Source organism: Marmota flaviventris, chromosome 10 (assembly GCF_047511675.1).
Source record: "Marmota flaviventris isolate mMarFla1 chromosome 10, mMarFla1.hap1, whole genome shotgun sequence".
Lineage (NCBI taxonomy): Eukaryota > Metazoa > Chordata > Mammalia > Rodentia > Sciuridae > Marmota > Marmota flaviventris.
In genome coordinates, this window is record NC_092507.1 from 106,134,884 (window position 1) to 106,155,984 (window position 21,101).

The 21,101-nt window shown below is 31.8% G+C and overlaps 1 protein-coding gene across 2 annotated transcripts in view; it reads left to right on the top strand.

The window, feature by feature from the left end:
• Nucleotides 1-19,634, top strand: part of Sycp1 (synaptonemal complex protein 1) — a 115,874-nt gene extending 96,240 nt beyond the window's left edge. The window contains exons 24-31 of one of the 2 annotated variants that reach the window (XM_027940303.2): nt 369-479; nt 1,523-1,615; nt 1,850-1,924; nt 6,881-6,940; nt 11,263-11,442; nt 12,713-12,856; nt 19,300-19,389; nt 19,497-19,634. In XM_027940303.2, coding sequence (XP_027796104.2) covers nt 369-479; nt 1,523-1,615; nt 1,850-1,924; nt 6,881-6,940; nt 11,263-11,442; nt 12,713-12,856; nt 19,300-19,389; nt 19,497-19,634 — 891 coding nt within the window. The remainder of the gene's footprint in view (nt 1-368; nt 480-1,522; nt 1,616-1,849; nt 1,925-6,880; nt 6,941-11,262; nt 11,443-12,712; nt 12,857-19,299; nt 19,390-19,496) is intronic. The other variant, XM_027940304.2, reaches the window with a different exon arrangement.
• Nucleotides 19,635-21,101: the final 1,467 nt, after the last annotated feature.

Sequence of the window (21,101 nt, forward strand, 5' to 3'; positions counted from 1 at the left end):
TGTTTATTTGCATTTGAAGAAAAAAGTAATATTCTCAGTTTTTAAATTGTGATTTTTAAGAAGTTTTTATAAATGTGTATTAGTGACAGTTGTCAGTTTATATAGAAGCTAAAAGAATTGTAAACATTTGAGTATTCAGTAGCATATAATTTTTTAAAAGTTTAAATATTTATCAGTGTTTCATTGTCAATTCACTTGATAAAAAGCACCCTAAAATACCCAAATAGTATACATTTTCTATTTACTTTTCTAATTTCCTGGAGTTTGAGTTTTGCCTTTAATATAGATATATATGTATTTTTATATATGCTTTTTACAAATTAAATTTGTTTTTGTATGTTAATTTTAAGAAACTTTAAATTTGATAGGTTGAGAAGGCAAAATTAATAGCTGATGAAGCAGTAAAATTACAGAAAGAAATTGATATACGATGTCAACATAAAATAGCTGAAATGGTAGCACTTATGGAAAAACATAAGGTAACTTTATATCATAAAAATTATTAATTGGAGCCATATTTCTGATCAAAAATGAACTCAAAATATTCTGATTTCTTAGAGAAAATTATTGTACAACAGTGACTAATTATAGCTGGAATTCTTTTGATCCACTTTTTCTAATTTTAGATTTTAATCATACATGGCTTAGGTGCCACTTCCTTGAGTAAATATCCTTATCATATATTTTAGATGGGTGTAATCACTCTTTCTGAATTCTTCTAGTAGTCTCATTGCTTGCACTTTCCATCTTTTATTTAAGGAACATACCCAGTATGTATTTCTTATTAGTATTTGTATTCTCTATGTGGTACTTAACACTTACTAAGCTAAACAAATTTTAATAAAGTAATAAATAGATGAAAGACTTAATGTTTGTTGTGTATGTGAGTGTCTGTCAGGAAAGCAGGCCTCATTCCCTTTTAGACTTGGAGAGAGGTAGGCTGTACCTACCTATTCATTTATAAAAATTGTTGCTGGAATCTAACATAATTATGAGGTAACCAATGAAGATTTAAAAAAATAATTAATATTATGAACTCATATATTTAAGTATGTTATGTTTCTGTCCAGTGAAGTTTTTATCCATATTGATACTCAAATTATACCACCTTTGGCCAGTGGGAACCTCTTCAAGCTTACTGGCAAGTCCTTTTGACTTGACTCTACTAGTCTCTGATAGCTTTCTCTTCGTAATGGCAAAGTTTTCAAAGCTCATTTTGTATTCCCTCTCTCAGATTTTGAATCAGCCACTTCTCTAAGAAGTCTGGGTATTTCTACTGCATTTTTTAAATGATGAAATTCAGTGTTTCTAATTAAAAGGAGTTATTTCTTGCTTTTCTGTTAGGATATTTTCAAGACTGTTTAAGTAGTTTGGATGAAAAAATATTTTTTATATATATATATATACACACACACACACACACATATATACACAGAAACTTATAAATATCACTTTCTTCAAATATTAAATATTAGGATATCAAAGACAACTCAGTTTAAATAATTTTCTTTGTTTAATATAGCACCAATATGATAAGATTGTTGAAGAAAGAGACTCAGAATTAGGACTTTATAAGAGCAGAGAACAAGAACAGTCATCAGTGAAAGCATCTTTGGTAAGATACAGTGTTAAATCTTTCTTTAACGAAAACAATTAAAAAACTTGTTTAAATGAAATCTAATCATGTTCAACTAGCAACTTTCATATCTGTATGTTTTTAAAGGATATTTTATGATGAATTTATTTCTCTATATACAGAATTGAATTTACTTGGAGCACTGGTTTACATTTTTATTGTCTTGAGAAATATATGGAAGTGCTTATAAACTTCATGTTTCTTTTTCTTTAGGAGCTTGAACTGTCTAATCTAAAAATTGAATTTTTGTCCATTAAGAAGCAACTTGAAATAGAGAAAGAAGAAAAAGTAGGTTTTTTTTGCCTTATAGGTAAAAGATTGTAAGATTTAGATGCAAATTTGTGCTTTAAGTATGTTATATTAGAAAATAATTTGATTAATTTGGATAACTAGGGATTAGAAAATTCAGTTTTCCCTGCTAGCTTTTCCCTACAAGTATTTAGCATTTAAATGCTAAACACATGAGTATGTGTGCACCTTTAAGAATAGAAATGCCTTAAAAATAACTATTTGAGAAGTATTATCATATATTAATATTTAAAATACTTTAATATGACTTTTCAGCTATTCATTGTTTCAGAAAAATGGCTCATATCTTTTGCAGTTTACAGGATGAATTGACTCACACTTTAAAATTAAAAATGCTAGTTATTTATTTATTTTTTGCTTTCTGTGTGGCAGGCACTGTATTGAATACCCTACTTTAATCCTTACAATAATGTTGTATGCAATACCTATTATTGTCTTCATTTTTACAGAGATTGGGCTGTTGATTCAAGATTACATAGTTAAGTCTTAACAGTGCTACAGTAGCAACCAGATTGTAACATGAGTTTAGAGGAAACAAGCCTCCAAACCATAGCACTGGATAAATGATTAACAAACATAGTAGTTCCTCCTTGTCTGTCATTTCACTTTCCATGGTTTTAGTATCCACAGTTAACTGTACTCCAAAAATATTAAACAGAAAATTCCAGAAACAAACAATTCTCAAATTTTAAGTTGCATATCATTGTGAGTAGCATGATGAAATGTCATGCTATTCTGCTCTTTTATCTTTGTCCTTTTGCCTCAAAGTCAGCCTGTTCTGATACTTATGCTGTGACCCTCACTTTTCTGTAATTTGTCTCTTACATTTTACATTTACTAACCTTGATTAAATCTCTGATTTGAGTCTTCTTTTCTCTAATAGTTCTAATCATATTTATTGTTATGATATGTATTTTATTTTGGATTTTTGGGATAACCCTGGTCATGATATATATTTTTAAATGCAACACTGATTTATAACCGATATTTTGTTTAGTGCTTTTATATTAGTAAATTAGAATGGTTTGTAGTTTTATTTTTTGTTGTGTGTGTGTGTTTGTATGTATGTGTGTATATGTATATGTAACATGAAATTAACTGTCTTAACACTTTTTAGATGTACTGTTCAGTGGTATTAAATACATTCACATTGTTGTATGAATATATTTCTCGTACTTTTTTCATCTTGCAAAATTGAAACTCCATATCCATTAAGCACTAATTCTACACCATCCCCAATTCTTGGTAACTACCTTTATGCCTTCTCTTTCTTATTTTGACTACTTTAGTTGCTTCATATGAATGGAATCTTACAGAATTTGTCCTTTGGTGACTTTAGTACCCACAGTTAACTGTACTCCAAAAATATTAAAAAGAAAATTCCAGAAACAAACAATTCTCAAATTTTAAATTGCATATACCTTTAAGGTTCATTCATGTTATGGCTTATGATAGGATATCCTTTTTTAAGACTGTATAATATTTCATTGCATGCATAGGCTGTATTTTTAAAATTCATTCATCTCTTATTGATTATTAGGTTGCTTTGATCTCTTGTCTGTTGTGAATAATGCTGTGATGAATGTGGGTGTGCATATATTTCTTTTAAATACTGTTTTGATTTCTTTTGGATATATACCTAGAAGTGGAATTGTTAGATCCTTTGGTAATTCTGTTATTAATTATTTGAATAACCTTCATATTATTTGTTATAGTGACTGAACCATTTGACATTCCCAATTGCAGTGTAAAAGAGTTTCAATTGAATTGCTCCATGTCCTTGTCTGTCCTTGTTATTTTCTGCTTATTTGATAGTGGCCATTCTACTGTATGTGAGATGATCTCTCTTTGTGGTTATGATTTAAATTTTTCTAATGATGAGTATTTTTCAGCATCTTTAAATGTGCTTGTTGGCCATATGTATATCTACTTTGGAGGATTAATTATTCAAGTCCTTATCTATTTTTGAATCATATTAATAATTTTAATTGCTTTTTTTCAATTGACTTGTCATTGAGTTGCTTATAGGTTCTGAATATTAATCATTGTTGGTATGATATATATTTTAATAATGTTCTTGTCCTTTTATTTTTTTGTTAAATATTAATAATTATCTTTTCTCTGAAGTGTATGCATGTTTGTAATGTGTATAAGGTCTTTTCATTTACATTACTGATTACCCTTATATCTTAAGTAATATACCTAATATTTTTTCCTGCTTCATCTTCCCCTGAAAAAGTAATTTTACTATTTATTATTTGACATAGTCAAGATTTATTTTAAAAAGTATATTCTATTCCTTTATCATGATTCCTATATCTAACTTGAGCTTTATATTTATGTAGATTCAATTCATCATTTATGTTGAACCTTTTTTTTTTTTAGTTCTTAAAATAATTCTCATTTTACCTATAAGTCCATTGGTATAAGGAAACTATTATCAGATGATGTCTTAACTTTCAATTAGTATAGGTTGGCTTTATGAGATTATCGAAAACCACCTTCCTCACATGTTTCATAGTTTGATGAATCTCTCCCTAGTGATGTGAAATTTGTTTTATTTTCTATCTGGATGCGAATGAAGAGTTGTAAGATCTTCTCGATGATCCTTCCAGCCTTAAAATCTTTTATTCTGTGGTCAGAACTAGTATGGGGATTATGACATATACTGGGTTTATCTATTTAAATGGTATACCCAGGAACTAAAAAAAAAATAGCTAAAGTTTATAGGTTTCTGGTCTCATAGACTCATGAAATTTATTACCTGACCCAGATATGCTTATTTTTTTTGGTGGGTCAGGTAATAAATTTCATGAGTCTATGAGGTTACATTGTGACTAGGGTTACATTGTGACTAGTGAGAAATAGTTCTAACATTATAGATCCCTAAGAATTGGTGTTATCTTAGGGTCAATTTTTAATTATCCATAAATATTAATATTTTTATCTTTAATACACAAGATAGTAGGAAGGATGCAGGCAGTATGTATTTGCTATATTGTTGCAGAGTCCTTCTATAGGAGGACTGGTCTTCCTTTTTATTTAGAAAGTTTCAGATTTGTAAATTTATTTAGATCTGAAATTTGGTCATGGTGCTGTTATTCTGCATTCAGGTAACCCTGCTTTATTCTGTCTTTGCCAGGCCAGTTTACTTACTCAGATTATAGCAACATTTTATTTACTTAGATTAAATAGGGATTTTAGTGGGTGTATATCTTTGATACTAAGGAACTCATGATCAGTTGGCCACCACCAAAGATACATGTTTGTATATGAGGTAATTCACACCTTAAAAACACATTGTAGGTTTTTTTTTTTTTTTAATCTTATTTTTTTGGTGGAGTTCTTTTTTTTGTCTTTTTTGGAACTGGGGGTCGAACCCAGGGCTTTGCGAATGCAAGGCAGACGCTTTGCCTCTGAGCTACATCCCAGCCACATACAAACAAAGATGTTGTGTCCGCCAAAAACTAAAAAATAAATATTAAAATTTCTCTCTCTCTCTCTCTCTCTCTTAAAAAAAAAAAACAACAACACATTGTAGGGGCTGGGGATATAGCTCAGTTGGTAGAGTGCTTGCCAAGCATGTACAAGGCCCTGGGTTCAATCCCCAGTCCCATAAACAAACAAACAACAACAACAACAAAAACCCACATTGTATCAGATCTATACTAAGATATCCAACAAAAAGAGTTGTAGAGATAGTGCAGTTATGGGAGATCTTTCTCCTTTTGTCTTCTAGAAGGCAATATATTCTGGGAATCAGAAATGGTGCAGTTGTGGGAGATCTTTCTCTTTTTGTCTTCTAGAAAGCAGTATATTCTGGGAATCAGTGTAATATTGCTCATTTAGCAAATATAAAAGAAGACAAAGTTCCAGCTCTCTAGAGTATACCAGTAGACATTATAACTGATGATTAACCATTGGTAGATAATGGATACACAGTAAGAACAATAAATACTATTAAATGAGTTTATTGCCTGCTGTTTTTATGATGGAATGAGTTGTGCATGTGGGTTTTTGTTGTTGTTGTTTTATTTGCATAGGAACAATACTGTGAGAGAGATACTATGATGTATGCAAGGTATTCAGTGAAAATAGATAAATTCTGTAGCTTAGCATATTACACTTTCCACAGTGACCACAACATTTTTATCATTTTATCTTGACTGCTTCTATACAAACATTATATTCTTTAGCAAAAGTTACATATTATTTCCTGTTGTGAATTTTTCTGTGCTTATTCAGGTGATTATATTTGCTTCTCAGTATTTCCCTTCTTTTTGTCCCTCACCTCTGCTTACCTTGTGCTGAAAGTTTATTCGTTATTTTAAGTTCGACTGAAATAAACGTTTTTTTTCAACACACAGGGAAAAGTTGATTCTGCCTTTAACAGCCAATAATATTTTGTATTTCTTTGCAGTTCTTCATAGTTACTTGTATGTATCCCTTACTCTGCAATCCTTTTTTAAAAATAATTTTTTAGTTGTAGGTGGACACAATACCCTCATTTTATTTATTTATATGTGGTGCTGAGGATCGAACCCAGGGCCCCACACATGTTAGGTGAGCACTCTACCACTGAGCCACAACCCCAGCCCCTCTGCAGCCTTATTCATTATTTTATTTTGCAAATAAGAAAGTTGAGATTCAGAGTTTAAAGAGACTTGATTGCACAGATACATACTAAAAACACATCAGAATAAAAAGATTATCAAAACCAAACTATACCACTATAGAAAGGAGATATTGTTTTTCTTTTCCTTATTTTATAAGATTGAAAGTTAGTCTTTTTTTTTTTTTGTTGATAGTTAATAGGAATTTTGATATTATTATTATTATTTTAATAATAATGTTTTGTGCTTTTGGTAATAAGAATATTCATTTGTGATAATAAAAATGATTATGTTGTATACATTTGATATTAATTTTTAATAGGAAATCCTCAAAAGAGAAGCAAAGGAAAACATAATTACTCCCAAAGAAAGAAAAGACAAGGTGAGAGTTTTATGTAATTCTGATTTCCTGTATAACCAAATCATTTTCTAACATTTGCTTGTAAATAATCATTTTTATTCATAAGTAGAAAAATAACATTTAAAATATACCACACAATTTTATTTCCTAAAGTTTTTTGCTGGGAGCCATTAGCCAAGTAGGTATGACAATTTCCTTGCCAGACGGCTGGTGTGAGTTCGGGAATAAAGAGTTGCTGTTTGAATCTACAAGCTGTGTGGTGGCTCGTGATTGTGTGCCCAGCCAGACTGCGGCATTTGTGCCCAGCCAGACTGCGGCAGTTTTTTGCTATTAATCAAAAGCATTAGCTAAAAATTTCAAAACACCTTTCATTTGGAGATTAGAGATGATTTCAGTCTTTACAATTCTTATATAGTGTTGTCTAAAGGTACTTGTGTGTTTTCTCTCTTGAAAATCTTCAAGAGAGCTTATATTTAGATTTATCTAATTTGAGTTGAGGGGACTAAATAAATAACATTGTGTTTTCCTCATTTAAGTTCTAAAACAATTAATAAAAGCAAAGGAGAACCAAAAGAATATCTTTATTGTTGATAAAATACTATATTGGACTATATGGTTTATAATTAAAGGCAAGAGAATTTCTTAATCTTGAAATTTCAGATTAGTCAGATTTACCTATTCTGTCATAAGTAAACCTTGACTTGGACAGGTCTACCCACTTGATGGCCAGTTTGTTTTTTTTTTAATATTTATTTTTTAGGTGTAGATGGGCACAACACAATGCCTTTATTTTTATGTGGTGCTGAGGATCGAACCCAGGTCCTGCCCATGCTAGGCGAGCGCTCTACTGCTGAGCCACAATCCCAGGCCCTTGATGGCCAGTTTTAATGTTAAAAACTTATGGCAGAAGCAACAGCAAATGTGTGCTTCCTCTTGTTTTTAAGAGGAGGAGTAATGAAGGAGCTGTACTATAGGTATCCAGTTTGTCCTTCCAAATTCACCAATCACATTAAACCATTGTTCCTTTCCTAAGAAGGTGGTGGGAAGTTAGGAATGTTACCCTAGTAGAGCTTCCTACACATGGAAGGAAGCAACAGGTATGGGGAGGAATATACCTCAGCCTCTATAAACCTATTTGATAATATTGGATTGTTACAGAAGAATTTTGATTCAACCAGTTTTTAGTTAACACAATTAAGTATTTACATTTGAATTCAGAAGAGAAAGAAAGAAATATTAGACCTGTCAGTGAATATTTAGTGCTTCATTTGTCCCAGACACTGCAATAAATACTTGAAAACAGTATATTTGGAGAAATTTTCATTATAATAAAACTAACCTGCAAGGTTGGATATAGTCTTAGGGAAGTGTTTTATAAGGATAAACAAATTGAATAATCACTAATATTCTTTTATAAACATAGGAGTTATTTATATTAAAAGTATATGTCATAAATTCTTATAGGGATGTTTTGATTTATGTGTAATTCCATATTATATGCCTATTTTTGTATATTTTGTTTGCAGGGGGTTTGGATAATATCAAATTTTATTTTTATATATGTTTTAAAAATGAAAAAAGTGTTTCAAGAAGTGAAGAAATTTAACTAGGCTTTTTGGGTACTTTATTCTAATATTACGGAAATATCATAGGCCTTATATATAATAATCATTAAGTTATCAAACATTTCTGAGTTTGGGCAAGTTGCTTAACTCCTTCATGCCTGTTTCCTCATATGGGAAAAACTTCTAATAACACCTACCACCTAAATTTGCTAGGAAGATTAAATGAAATGGTGTTCATAAAGCATTTAAAACAGTATTTGGCATAGAATAAATGTCGTATGTTTGTTTAAAAAATAAAACAAAAAAGTGCATGTTCTTTATATATATATCACTAGAAATAAAATATTCAGAAAAGATGTAAGGAATAGTGTTTCCACCATGTATTATGAAGAAGGACAGATAATCTCCAGTGGTGAACCTTTTCTTTTAGGCTACCAGGAAAATGTCATTTCCCTGACATGCCACAAGGTGGTACAGTGACTTCAAATTGTCATTCTCAGGCCAAATCGGGGGAAAGTATGTTCATGAAAAGTCAAACTTTGGAGGTTCCAAGGGTGACCATTGATGAATCAAGAGAGCAGAAAAACTTTATAAAAATTGTTCATTCATACGCCATGTGCATATATGATTAAATGACCTGTGTAACTCTACATTATTTACAACCAAAGAATTGAGAAGTTATATTCCATTTATGTATGATGTGTCAAAATGCATTCTATTGTAATGTATAACTAATTAGAACAAATTTTTAAAAATTTTTAAAAAGAAAAAGTAAAAAAATTGCTCATTCAATTATGATGTAATAATATGTAGGAAAAAGGACATAGAAATGCAATTTTGAAAAGTGGCTACCAAAATTCATATCTGCTGGAAAAATGACTATGAAATGATAGATGAGTAGAACTGGGCAAAAAACTATGAATCACTTAATTTGGCTCCTTGATTTTATGGATAGACACAATTTAAGCCTAGAGATGCTTGGAGATGGTTATGGTTAGATATGAGGTGACTTTCAAAAGTTCATGTGTGAGATAATACAAAAGAGTTTAGAGGTGAAATGATTGGATTAGGAGAGCCTTAACCTAATCAGTACATTAATTCACTGACAGGGATTAACTTGGTGGTAACTGTAGGCAGGGGGTTGGCTGGAGGAGGTAGGTGGGGGGGGGTCATGCCTTTGGAGTTTATATATTTTGTCTGTGGTGAGGAGTGTGCGCTCTCTCTTTTTCCCTTTCCCTCACTCTCACCTCTTGTTTCTCTCTCCATCTTTTCCTCTCTCCCCCCTTCCTGGTGGCCATGTCTTAAGCTGTTTTCCACCTCCAAGCCCTTCCACAATGATGATTGACCTCACCTCTAGTCCAGAGCAATGGAATCAGCTGTCTGTGAACTAAGACATCTAAAACTGGGAGCCCCACATAAACTTTCCCTCCTCTAAAATTGTTCTTTTTAAGTCACAGCAGTGAAAAGTTGACTAAAACAATAATTTACTTAAAATCACCTGGCAAGAATAGTGAGAAATCCAGGAGTGAAGACCATATTACATGGCTCCTACTTCAGTGTTTTTTTCCCCTCATCTTTTTTATATGCACACAATATAACATTATTTCAGTAGTTTTTAATAGTACATGTAGTACACCTCTTAATCCTGCACCCCATACTCTCCTAATTTAATCTTACTGTAAATTCAATCATCAAGCTTTTGAAGTATTGTCACTGTGACTCAGTGCATGTGTTTGTATGTTTGTTTCAGTCTTTCATGTGAGTGATTGCCATGATAGTATTCATGGAGATGGTGGTTACCGAAGGAAGTGGTAAAATAGAAAGTGATGAACATGGGTTTCATGTAGGATTCCACTAAAGGAATTATTAATAGCTTTTACTAGAAAGCCAGATTAGATGCTAAAGGAAACTGTATACAAAGGTAGAGAGGACTAGAATGAAGGAAAATGAGTTGAAGTAAGGTTAAGTATTTGGAGTAAATTTACAGTTGACTTACTTTCAGAATTGAAGCAAATAGCCATTTACTCAGTTTGTTTTTCATGAAAATATCTTTTTCTTTATTTTCATGATTCCCCCCACACACCACTACCTTTTTAGGGGTGGTGCTGGGGATTGAACTCAGGGGCACTTGACCACTGAGCCACATCCCCAGCCCTATTTTGTATTTTTTTAAGAGATTGTCTCACTGAGTTGCTTATGCCTTGCTTTTGCTGAGGCTGGCTTTGAACTTCCTATCCCCCTGATTAAACTTCCTGAGCCACAGGGATTATAGGCATACGCCACTGTGCCTGGACCTGTATCCCCCCTTTGCTTGAACATGAGTGTGGCTAGTAAATAGAGAAAGACGGATATTTTTATATGTAAGAGAGAATGAATAAAAGAATACATAAAAGAGAATGGATAAAAATGGAAAGTAAATTGCCCTCTGGCTTTTAGGCTATTAGACTATTTCATAGATGAAGGCTTTTTTATTTTATTTTTTGCCAAGAAGGGAGACAATGATTGATTGATTTGAGAAATCTCAACTTTTGTTCAGTAGAGTAACCTTGTTTTCATAGCAGATCTATGAAGACAGGGAAGAGGCATTTACCATAATCATCTTAAATAGTCTATTAAAGTGACAGAGTAAGTGTAATTTATTCATGCTTAACTAATAAAATATAAGTTTTGGGGTAAATTCTAGTTTGAATATTTTAGAATTCTACTAGTTATACTTTAAATTTAGAAATAATAAAAATAAAATTTAATGATGGAGTTATTCACTTTTGTTTAATGCAGAAAACACAGACATCTTTATTGGAAACACCTGAAACTAATTATTGGAAATTTGACTCTAAAACAGCCTCTTCACAAAATATATCTCGAAATTTTTCATCAGCCAATCATGGCAAATCCAAAGATAAAAGAGACACTCTGTGGACCTCTGCCAAAAGTACTTTATCTGCCCCATTACCAAAGGTTGGTTACTGACATCCCAAGATAATAGTAACTTTCTTTTTAAATATTTTTTTTTTAGTTGTAGATGGACACAATATTTTTATTTATTTATTTTTATGTGTTGCTGAGGATCGAAGCCAGGGCCTCACACCTGTGAGCTACCAATGAGCTACAGCCCCAGCCCCGGATAGTAACATTTTTTAATCAAAAAGAAGATTCTGTGAAAGTAAATACATGTAATGCCAATGATTTAGGAAGCTGAGGCAAAAAGAATTGCCAAATTTGAGACCATCCTCAGCAACTTAGTGAGATCCTGTCTCAAAAAACAAAACAAAACAAAACAAAAAGTTAGAATTGAGGGCCTTTACACAGTAAAATTCCCTGGATTTAATCTCCAGTACCAAAAAAATAAAAATAAAAAAGATTTTGGTATCACATTATTCTTACACACACACACACACACACACACACACACACACACACACACACGTAAAGCTTTGAAATAGCTCTTTGTTCTACTCTTTTTGTTGGCAGGCTGTACCAGGGTAGTGGACCGTTATTTTTAAAGGATAATGTAGAGCCTAGAGATTGTGAATGAGAACAGGGAATATTTAGACACCATAAAGTTTGCTGTTCTTACAGAAATTTGGCATTTTTGGAGTAAAGACTCTGTAGGCTGCTTAAAGCCTTTGTTAATTTTCTGAGTTATGAAAAATATAATTTTGACCATTATTTAACCAATATTTTTATTGCATTTATGTAGGAGTGAAATGTTAAGAGTTCTCATCACTCTGCCCTTTTGCTGATGTCACTGCCATTTTTAATTATAAAAAAATTACAATATAATATGGAATACTAAACCTTAGTTAATGCAAATTACCTTACCAACCCAAGATAAACATTTTCTCACAGAGCATTAAGGAGCTTTATGGATAGAGCAAAACTCACTCCAGTCTTTGTTTTTAATTATAGATAGAAAAATTGGAAGTTCATTTTAAGATTATTTATTGTTGAAGCTGGAGAAGTCTGCCTCTCTTACTTTTTGTCCGTTTTTAGTTAGTTGAAAGAAAGGACAAAGCAGTCCATTATTGTGAATTTTTTGGAGAAAAAATTTCTGGAATCAAAGCATCTGAATTAAATTTCTATTCAAAATTTCTGTCTCATATATTTACCAATAAATGGAGATTTTTAACTGCTAAAGACTTAAATTGTATTGAATGGTTTATTAAATCCTTTATTAATAATATACTTTATTTGATAGAATGTCTTCTTTTTTTTTACTTTCGTATAGGCATATACAGTGAAGACACCAACTAAGCTAAAAATACAGCCTAGAGAAGAAAAGAATACATCTGTTGAGGAAAGTAATAAAAAGAGAAGAATGGTCTTTGAATTTGATATTAATTCAGATAGTTCGGAAACTACTGATCTTTTGGTAAAACATTGTAAATAATCAGTATTTATTGCTTATATAATTTATTATTTGTCTCATTATTTCTTGATATGTGTGTTTGTGTGTGTGTGTGTAAAATATGTACCTAGTATCTATCATTGCAGTACTGATGTCATGGAGCTAATAGAAGCCTTATGCTTTTTGTAGTATTTTTGAGGAATTAGCGGTCAAATAATTTTCCTCTAAATTTCAGAAAATGTGGCATTTGAAAATACTGGCAGTAGCATTATTGGAATATGAAATGATTAATCATTGTGTTGTTTTCCAGCAAAGATTTATAAAAATAAGTTAAAAAGTAAATTGGGGTGAATATTTTTAATCTTGTAGCCAAATCTGTTAAGGGTCTGCCTCTTTTTTTGCATGTTATACATGTTACTTTATTTGACAGCACTTATTGGTTGATAATTTATATCAAGGTATGGTTGACAAATGTAAAATTTCACTCTTAAAGAATTAATGTAGTAAGGACAGCATGTTTAAGGAAGCTGTTTCCTCTAGCACTCTGTGGCTCTGTTTACTTCCTTTATATATATATACTGCTATTTTCTAAAATCATAATGATAGTTTATTGAGAATAATTAAACTTAGTTCATTTAATTTAAAAACAGATAATGCTTATCTCACTAGATACAGCAAATCACCAAAAAATTTTAATGACAAATTTCTGATCAAAGCCATTTATCTCATTATTACCATTTGTAAGTATAAGATTATTTTTTCCCAACTTCAACATATGAGAGAGAACCTACAAACCTTATCTTTCTCAGTCTGGTTTTTCCCTTAACATACTGCTTTCTAGTTCCATCCATTTTCTGTAAATAACCCAATTTGTTGTTTTTTTATGTATGACTGAATAAAACTTTATTTTATATATATATATATATATGTCATCAATGATCATTTAATGATATCATTGATGATTGTCATTCTTACTGGAGTTAGATGATACACACACACACACACACACACACACACACACACCCACCCCAGATTTTCTTTATCTATTCATCTGTTGATGGACCTAGGCTGGCTCCATAACTATTGTGAATTTCATAACTATAAACACGGACATGCACAAATTTTTGTAGTACACTGTCTGATTCGTTTGGATAGATACTGAGGTATATCTGTATCATATGGTAGTTACAATTTATCAATTTCTGAGGATTTTTATACTGATTTCCATAGTGGCTATACTAATTTACATTTCCACCAATTATGCATGAGGGTTACCTTTTCCCTTCATTCTCTTTAGCATTTATTGTTTGTATTCTTTTTTTTAAACACAGAGAGAGAGAGAATTTTTTAAAATATTTATTTATTTTTTTTAGTTTTCGGCGGACACAACATCTTTGTATGTGGTGCTGAGGATCGAACCCGGGCTGCATGCATGCCAGGCGAGCACGCTACCGCTTGAGCCACATCCTCAGCCCTATTGTTTGTATTCTTGATGATTGGCATTCTTACTGGAGTGAGATGAAATCTCAGTGTAGTTTTGATTTGTATTTCCCTGATCACTAAGGATGTTTAACTTTTTTTTTTTTCATATAATTGTTGACCATATATACTTCTTTTGAGAAGTGTGTGTTTAGTTCATTTGCCCATTTATTGAACAGGTGTGTGTGTGTGTGTGTGTGTGTGTGTGTGTGTGTGTGTGTGTGTGTTTTGAGGTTTTTGAGTTCTTTTTATGTTCTGGATATTAATTCTCTGTCAATTGAGGAGCTGGCAAAGATTTTCTCCCATTCCATAGATTCTGTTAACTTTTTCCTTTGCTGTACAAAAGCTTTTTAGTTTGATGCCATCCCACTCATTGATTCCTGCTGTTATTTCATGAGCTATAGGAGTCCTAGTGAGGAAGTTGCTGCCTATGCTTACATGTTTGAGAGTTTCTCCTAAGTTTTCTTCTAGCAGATGCAAAGTTTCTGGTCTTATTCCTAGACCTTTGATCTATTGTGAGTTGATTCTTGTGCTAGTGAGATATAGGGATCTAGTTTCAATCTTTTACATATGAATATTCAGTTTTCCCAGGATCGTTTGTTAAAGAGGCTGTTATCTCCACTCTGTTTTTGGCACCTTTGTCAAGAATTACATGATTATAGATGTTTGTCTCTGCACCTTCTATTCCATTTGTCTACATTTCTATTTTTATTCCAGTACATGCTGTTTTTATTATTCGACTCCATAATATAATTTGAAGTCAGGTACTGTGATGCCTCTGGCCTTACTCTTTTTGTTCAGAATTGCTTTGGCTATTCTGGGTCTTTTGTTCTTTCAGATGAATTTCAGGATGTTTTCCTTAGTTCTGAGGAAAATATCATTGGTATTTTTATTGGGATTATGTTGACTCTGTAGATCACTTTTGGTAGTATAGCCAATTTTATAATAATAATTCTCCCTATCCATGACATGGAGGTTTGGGGAATGGTTATTTTCCTGAAACCTAGACTTGAATGATTATTTATTTGGGATCATTATGTTGTTGTTGTTTTTAATGTAGGCACTCATAGGTATACACTTTTCTCTTAAAACTGTCTTTGCTGTGTCCCAGAGATTCTGGTATGTTGTATTTCTGTTCTTGTTTGATTCTAAGAATCTTTTTAATTTCTCTCCTGATCTCTTCAGAAGTGTATTGTTCAATCTCCATGTATTTATATAATTTCTGTAGTTTTTCTTGCTATTGAATTATAATTTTATTCCATTATGATCTGTTAAGATGCAAACAGTTATTTTAACTTTTTTATTTCATAAGACTTGTGCCAAAAAAAAAATACTTGCTTTGAGTCCTAAATAATGATCTATTTTGGAGACAGTTACACAGGAAAGTGTATTTGCCTGATGTCAGATGAAATATTCTGTAGGTGGGTGTTAAGTCCATTTGATATACAGTATGTTTTAACTCTCTAGTATCTTTGTTGATTTTATGTCTGAATGACCTATGTGTTAGTGAGAGAGGCATATTGAAATAAACCCAGTGTTACTATGTTGGTACCTATCTGACCCTTTATATTGAGTAATGTATTTTTCTTATGTAATTAGGTGCCCTGATATTTGGGGCACAAATATTAATTATACATTCTAGTTGGGTTGTTCCCTATATCAGTGTATAGTGACTTTCTTTGTCTCATTTGGTTAATTCGGGTTTGAAATCTGGTTTGTTGGATACAATAGTAGCCACTACTGCTTGCTTTTGGGGTCCATTTGTGTGAAATACCATTTTCCATCCTTTCACTTTCAGCCTGTGAATGTCTGCCAATGACATTCTTGTGGGCAACATACAATTGGGTCTCATTTTTAGGTCTCGTTTGTCAGTCTATGTCTTCTAATTGAAGAATTGAGGCCATTTATACTCAATGTTATTATGGAGAGAGATGTATTCTTGTTATTTTGTTTTATTTCTAATGTTTGTTTCTATATTCTCATTTGCTTATCTATTATTCTAATGAGATTTAATCTTTCCCATTCTCTTAGTTGTTTGTATCTTCATCTTCTGTGTATAGGATTTCTTTAAGCATAGTCTGCAATACTGGCTTAGTAGTCATGAATTCCTTTAGTTTATACTTATCTTGGTTCCCCTTCCCAATAGCTTTATTTGCAGAAATGAAAAAGTCAGTACTCAACTTCATGTGAAATTTGCAAAGGGTCCTAAATGGCTAAAACAATCTTGAAAAATAAGGTTAAAGTTAGAGAACTCATAGTTGTCAATAGTGATACTTACAACAAAGCTAGTGATTAAAACTATTTGTTAGGGGTTGGGAGCATGGCTCAACAGTAAAACACTTGCCTAGAGGCACTGGGTTCATCCTCAGCACCGCATAAAAATAAATAAAGGTATTCTGTCCATCTACAATTTAAAAAAATTTTAAAAAACCTATTTGTTACTGGCAAAGGGACAGATATATAGACCAATGGAATAGAACAGAGAGATAAGTACTAACTCATTATAGTAATTGATTTTTTTTTGACAACAGTGCCAAGACCACACAATGGGGAACAGACAGTCATGGTTCTTTTCCCCACAACAGATAGTACTGGGAAAAATGGATACTCACATGTAAAAGAGTAAAGTTGGACCCCCTTACCTTATAGCCTATTAAAAAATTGACTTGAAATGGATCAAAGATCCACTTATAACTAAAACTATAAAAATCTAGAAGAAAATATTGGAGAAATTCTCATGACGTTGGATTTGTCAACAACTTTGTATATACAACACCAAAAGTGCAGAATAAATAAAATAAAAAATCGATAAATTGAACCTCGTCCAAATTAAGAACTGTTATATATCAAAGGACATTACAAAGAAAGTACAAAGACAAGTTACAGAATAGGAGGAAGTGTTTGCAAATAATTTGACATGGGTTTAATGTTTAGAATATATAAAGAACTTCCACAATTCAATAATAATAAAACAACTTCAAAAAAAAGCAAAGATAAGCTACAGAATAGAAGGAAATATTTGCAAATAATTTACCTGACAGATGATTTAATGTCCAGAATATATAAAGAACTCCCACAACTCAGTAACAAAATAACCCAACTAAAAATGGGTAAAGGACTTGAATAGATTACATATATTGTTTTTAATTTAGTGTGCTATAGTTGATTTTATTTTAGTAATAGTTTACCATATGATTTTTAAAATAATTTCTCCTTTCTGATATGGCTTATTGGTACATAGTAGTTCTGAGAGTATTTGTAAAGGTAGCCCTACAACTTATTCTGTTGATATCTTAGAATTCATTAAAATCTGCTTGAATATTCTTATCTGTGAGGCTTCTGAAATTTAAGTGTGAATTTAATGAGCATGAAGATATCATGTGAACTGACTGCTTACCTGAATGAATGAATTGTGTAGCGTATTCATTGAGAATGGATTCTATAACTAGATGCCTGAATTTGAAACCCACCTCCACCTCTTACTAGTTTTACAATGTGGGGGAATTACTTTAAAAATATGTGTTTAAGTTTCTCATCTCATAAAATTGTGAAGATTAAAACTAAATATGTTGGGGCTGGGGTTGTGGCTCAGTAATAGAGCACTCACCTAGAGTGTGTGAGGCCCTGGGTTCGATCCTCAGCACAATATAAAAAATAAATAAAATAAAGGTATTGTGTCCAACTAAAAAAATAAATATTAAAAAAACTATTCAAAGCACTTAAAACTTGTAATAGCTGACTGGTATATGGAAAATACTAAATGTTATATATTATTATTTAGGGGAATTTCAAAATTCATAAATTGATAACTACAATTTTAAATATTTTATTGTGGGGGCTGGGGATGTGGCTCAAGCGGTAGCGCGCTTGCCTGGCATGCGTGCGGCCCAGGTTCGATCCTCAGCACCACATACAAACAAAGATGTTGTGCCCGCCGAAAACTGAAAAATAAATATTAAAGAATTTCTCTCTCTCTCTCTCTCTCTCCCTCTTTAAAAAAAATATTTTATTGTGATGAAATACCCGTAACAAAATTTACCATTTTAACTATACAGTAATCAGATGTGTTAATAAGTATATTCATAATGTGCATAACCATTATCGCCATCCATCTATCTCTATAACTCTTTTTATCTATCTCTATAACTCTTTTCATCTACTTCATTAACTAATAACCCCTTTTCCCACCCTCCCTGCAGCCCATGGAAACCACCATTCTGTTTTGTGTCTATGGTTTTGTCTACTCTGAGTATCTCATAGAAGTGGAATCATACCCAGTTTGTCTTTTTGTGACTGACTTTTTTCCACTTATAATGTCTTCAAGATTCACCCATGTCATTGTATGTGTCAGAATTTTCTTACTTTTTAAGGATGAATAATAATAATAAAAAATAATATATATAATATACATGTGTATAATATATGTATATTTTGCTTGTTCATTCATCTGTTGGTGGACATTTGGATTGCTTTTACATTTTAGTTGTAATGCTACTATGAATATGAATTTTCCCTTCAAGACTCTGCTTTCAGTTCTTCTGGGTATATCCCCAGCAGTAGAATTATTGGATCATAGATAATATTATAATTTTTGTAGGATTATAAATGTTATTATCAGGTCTAAGTGTGAGTTGAGTGAGTAGGGTGGGGGAAGTAGGGGAGAATGTAGGGGAGAACAATATTATAAAGACTCTAAAAACTGAAGAAGAAATCAGTAGAAAAGTACTTTTAGGAGTATATTTAATAGAATAAAAATCTAGGTCCTATTTTGGCTGATTGAAGATTTACTTTGTTGTCTTCTTCCTTCTTTGGTTTTTCTTCTTTCTCTTTTTCCTCCTTTCTTGTCCCTCCTCTCTCTTCTGTTCTTTCTTCTTTTTTCCTCCCCTTATTCTACTATTCATTCTCATATGTGATATGTTGACAGAATTTTAATAATGTAATGTTAACGATGGTAGTCCCAACATTATATTTTTGTATTTTTCTTCAAGAGCATGGTTTCAGAGGAAGAGACATCGAACAAACTATACAAGAATAATAATCCACCAGTTTCTCATCTTTGTGTCAGAACACCAAAAAAGGTAGCTTTTACATTTTATTTCAGAAAGCAAATTTTAAAAGCCTGGCTTTATCTTAAAAAAAAAATTTAAAAGCATTATCATTGTATTTTATTTTATTTTACATTTAGACTCCTTCATCTCTGACAACCCCTGGATCTGTGCTGAAGTTTGGACCTATGAGAAAAATGAGAGAGGACCACTGGGCTATCATTGCTAAAATGGATAGGAAAAAAAAACTGAAGGAAGCAGAAAAGCTATTTGTTTAATCTCAAAAAATCTCAGTGTGATTTTTAATAGCCTCAAATTTATGGTTAATTTAAAAATTATTTTCCCAAAAGCCAAATTTTATCTGGAAGTTGAGATCTTAAAAATATTTGCATATGGGGCTGGGATCATGGCTCAGTGGTAGAGTGCTTGCTTCCCATGTGTGAAGTACTAGGTTAGATTTTCCAGCACCACATAAATAAATGAATAAAATAAAGGTCCATCAACAACTAAAAAAAAAAAAAATTAAGAAAATTTGCATAAATTATTTGTGTTTCTTTATACAATTAATTTTTTTGGCTTAAATGTGAAATAACTATATATTATCTGAAAACTTGTCGTTATATTCAGATAATTAGATGATCATATTTTGTTACCTTTTACTGTATTCATGAAAACTGTTTTTACTAAATTTTCAAATCTTTAAAGTTAGCCTTTGCTAGAAATGCTTTATTGTGATTTATTCTTTACTATTAAATATTTTATATGCAAATAAATGCTTCTCATTGATTCTGTGGGGATATCAGAATAGCTAGTAATCATGTTCAGTTTTTTAAATCTTGAGAGCTTATTAGTGGAGTTTTATACTTCTCAAGAAGCTTTGAATGCTCTATGAAATTATTAAATGGCTTTTTATGTCAGGAAAAAAGGCTATAACAGTATGATTTCCTGAAGTACTTCATTTATTCAAGATTCATTAAGCAAATATTGAGTTTCTACTAAGAGTCAAGCATTAGGTCTAGATACTAGGAATATAATAGTGAACAAAAAAGAAAAATATACTTTATTTTTTAGGAGTTTACATTGTAGTGAGAGAAACAATAAAATAAAATAAATAACAAAGTATAGTATATTAGTTAATGATAATTACTAAGAAAAAAATGAGGAATAGTACTATGTGGAGTATAAAGTGGGTTAGAATTTTGGGTAGGTTAGCCCTCACCTAAATAACATTTGAGTGAAGATCTGATGAGAATAGCAAGTGAGCTTGAGCCTTTCTGGGGGCAGAATATTCATGGCAGAAGGAATATGAAATACAAAGGCCCAGAGGGAGGAATGTACCTAATATTGTCTGGGGAGCAGCAAAGAGGCCCTTGTGGCAGGAGGACAGTGAACAAAAAGGAGAGTAGAAAGAAGAGAAGGCCTGTTAATGGGATGGGGAGTTTAGGTGGCAGAATTTAAGTTTATAGATTACTACATAAGAATTTAGGCTTCTACTTTGAATAAGATATACGGTTATTAGATGATTTTGAGCAAAAAAACATGATCTGACTTATGTTGTAACAGGATCTTTCTGCTAAAATAGGGAAAACAGGTTCTAATAATGCTTAGGAGAGATGATAGTGATCCAAACGAGTGACAGCAGCAGAGAAGCGAAGTAGTGAACTTTCAGATGTAGTATTTTGAAGGTTATATGGGATATGAAAGAAAGAGAATGGACCAAGAATAACTTCAATATTTTTGTCTGA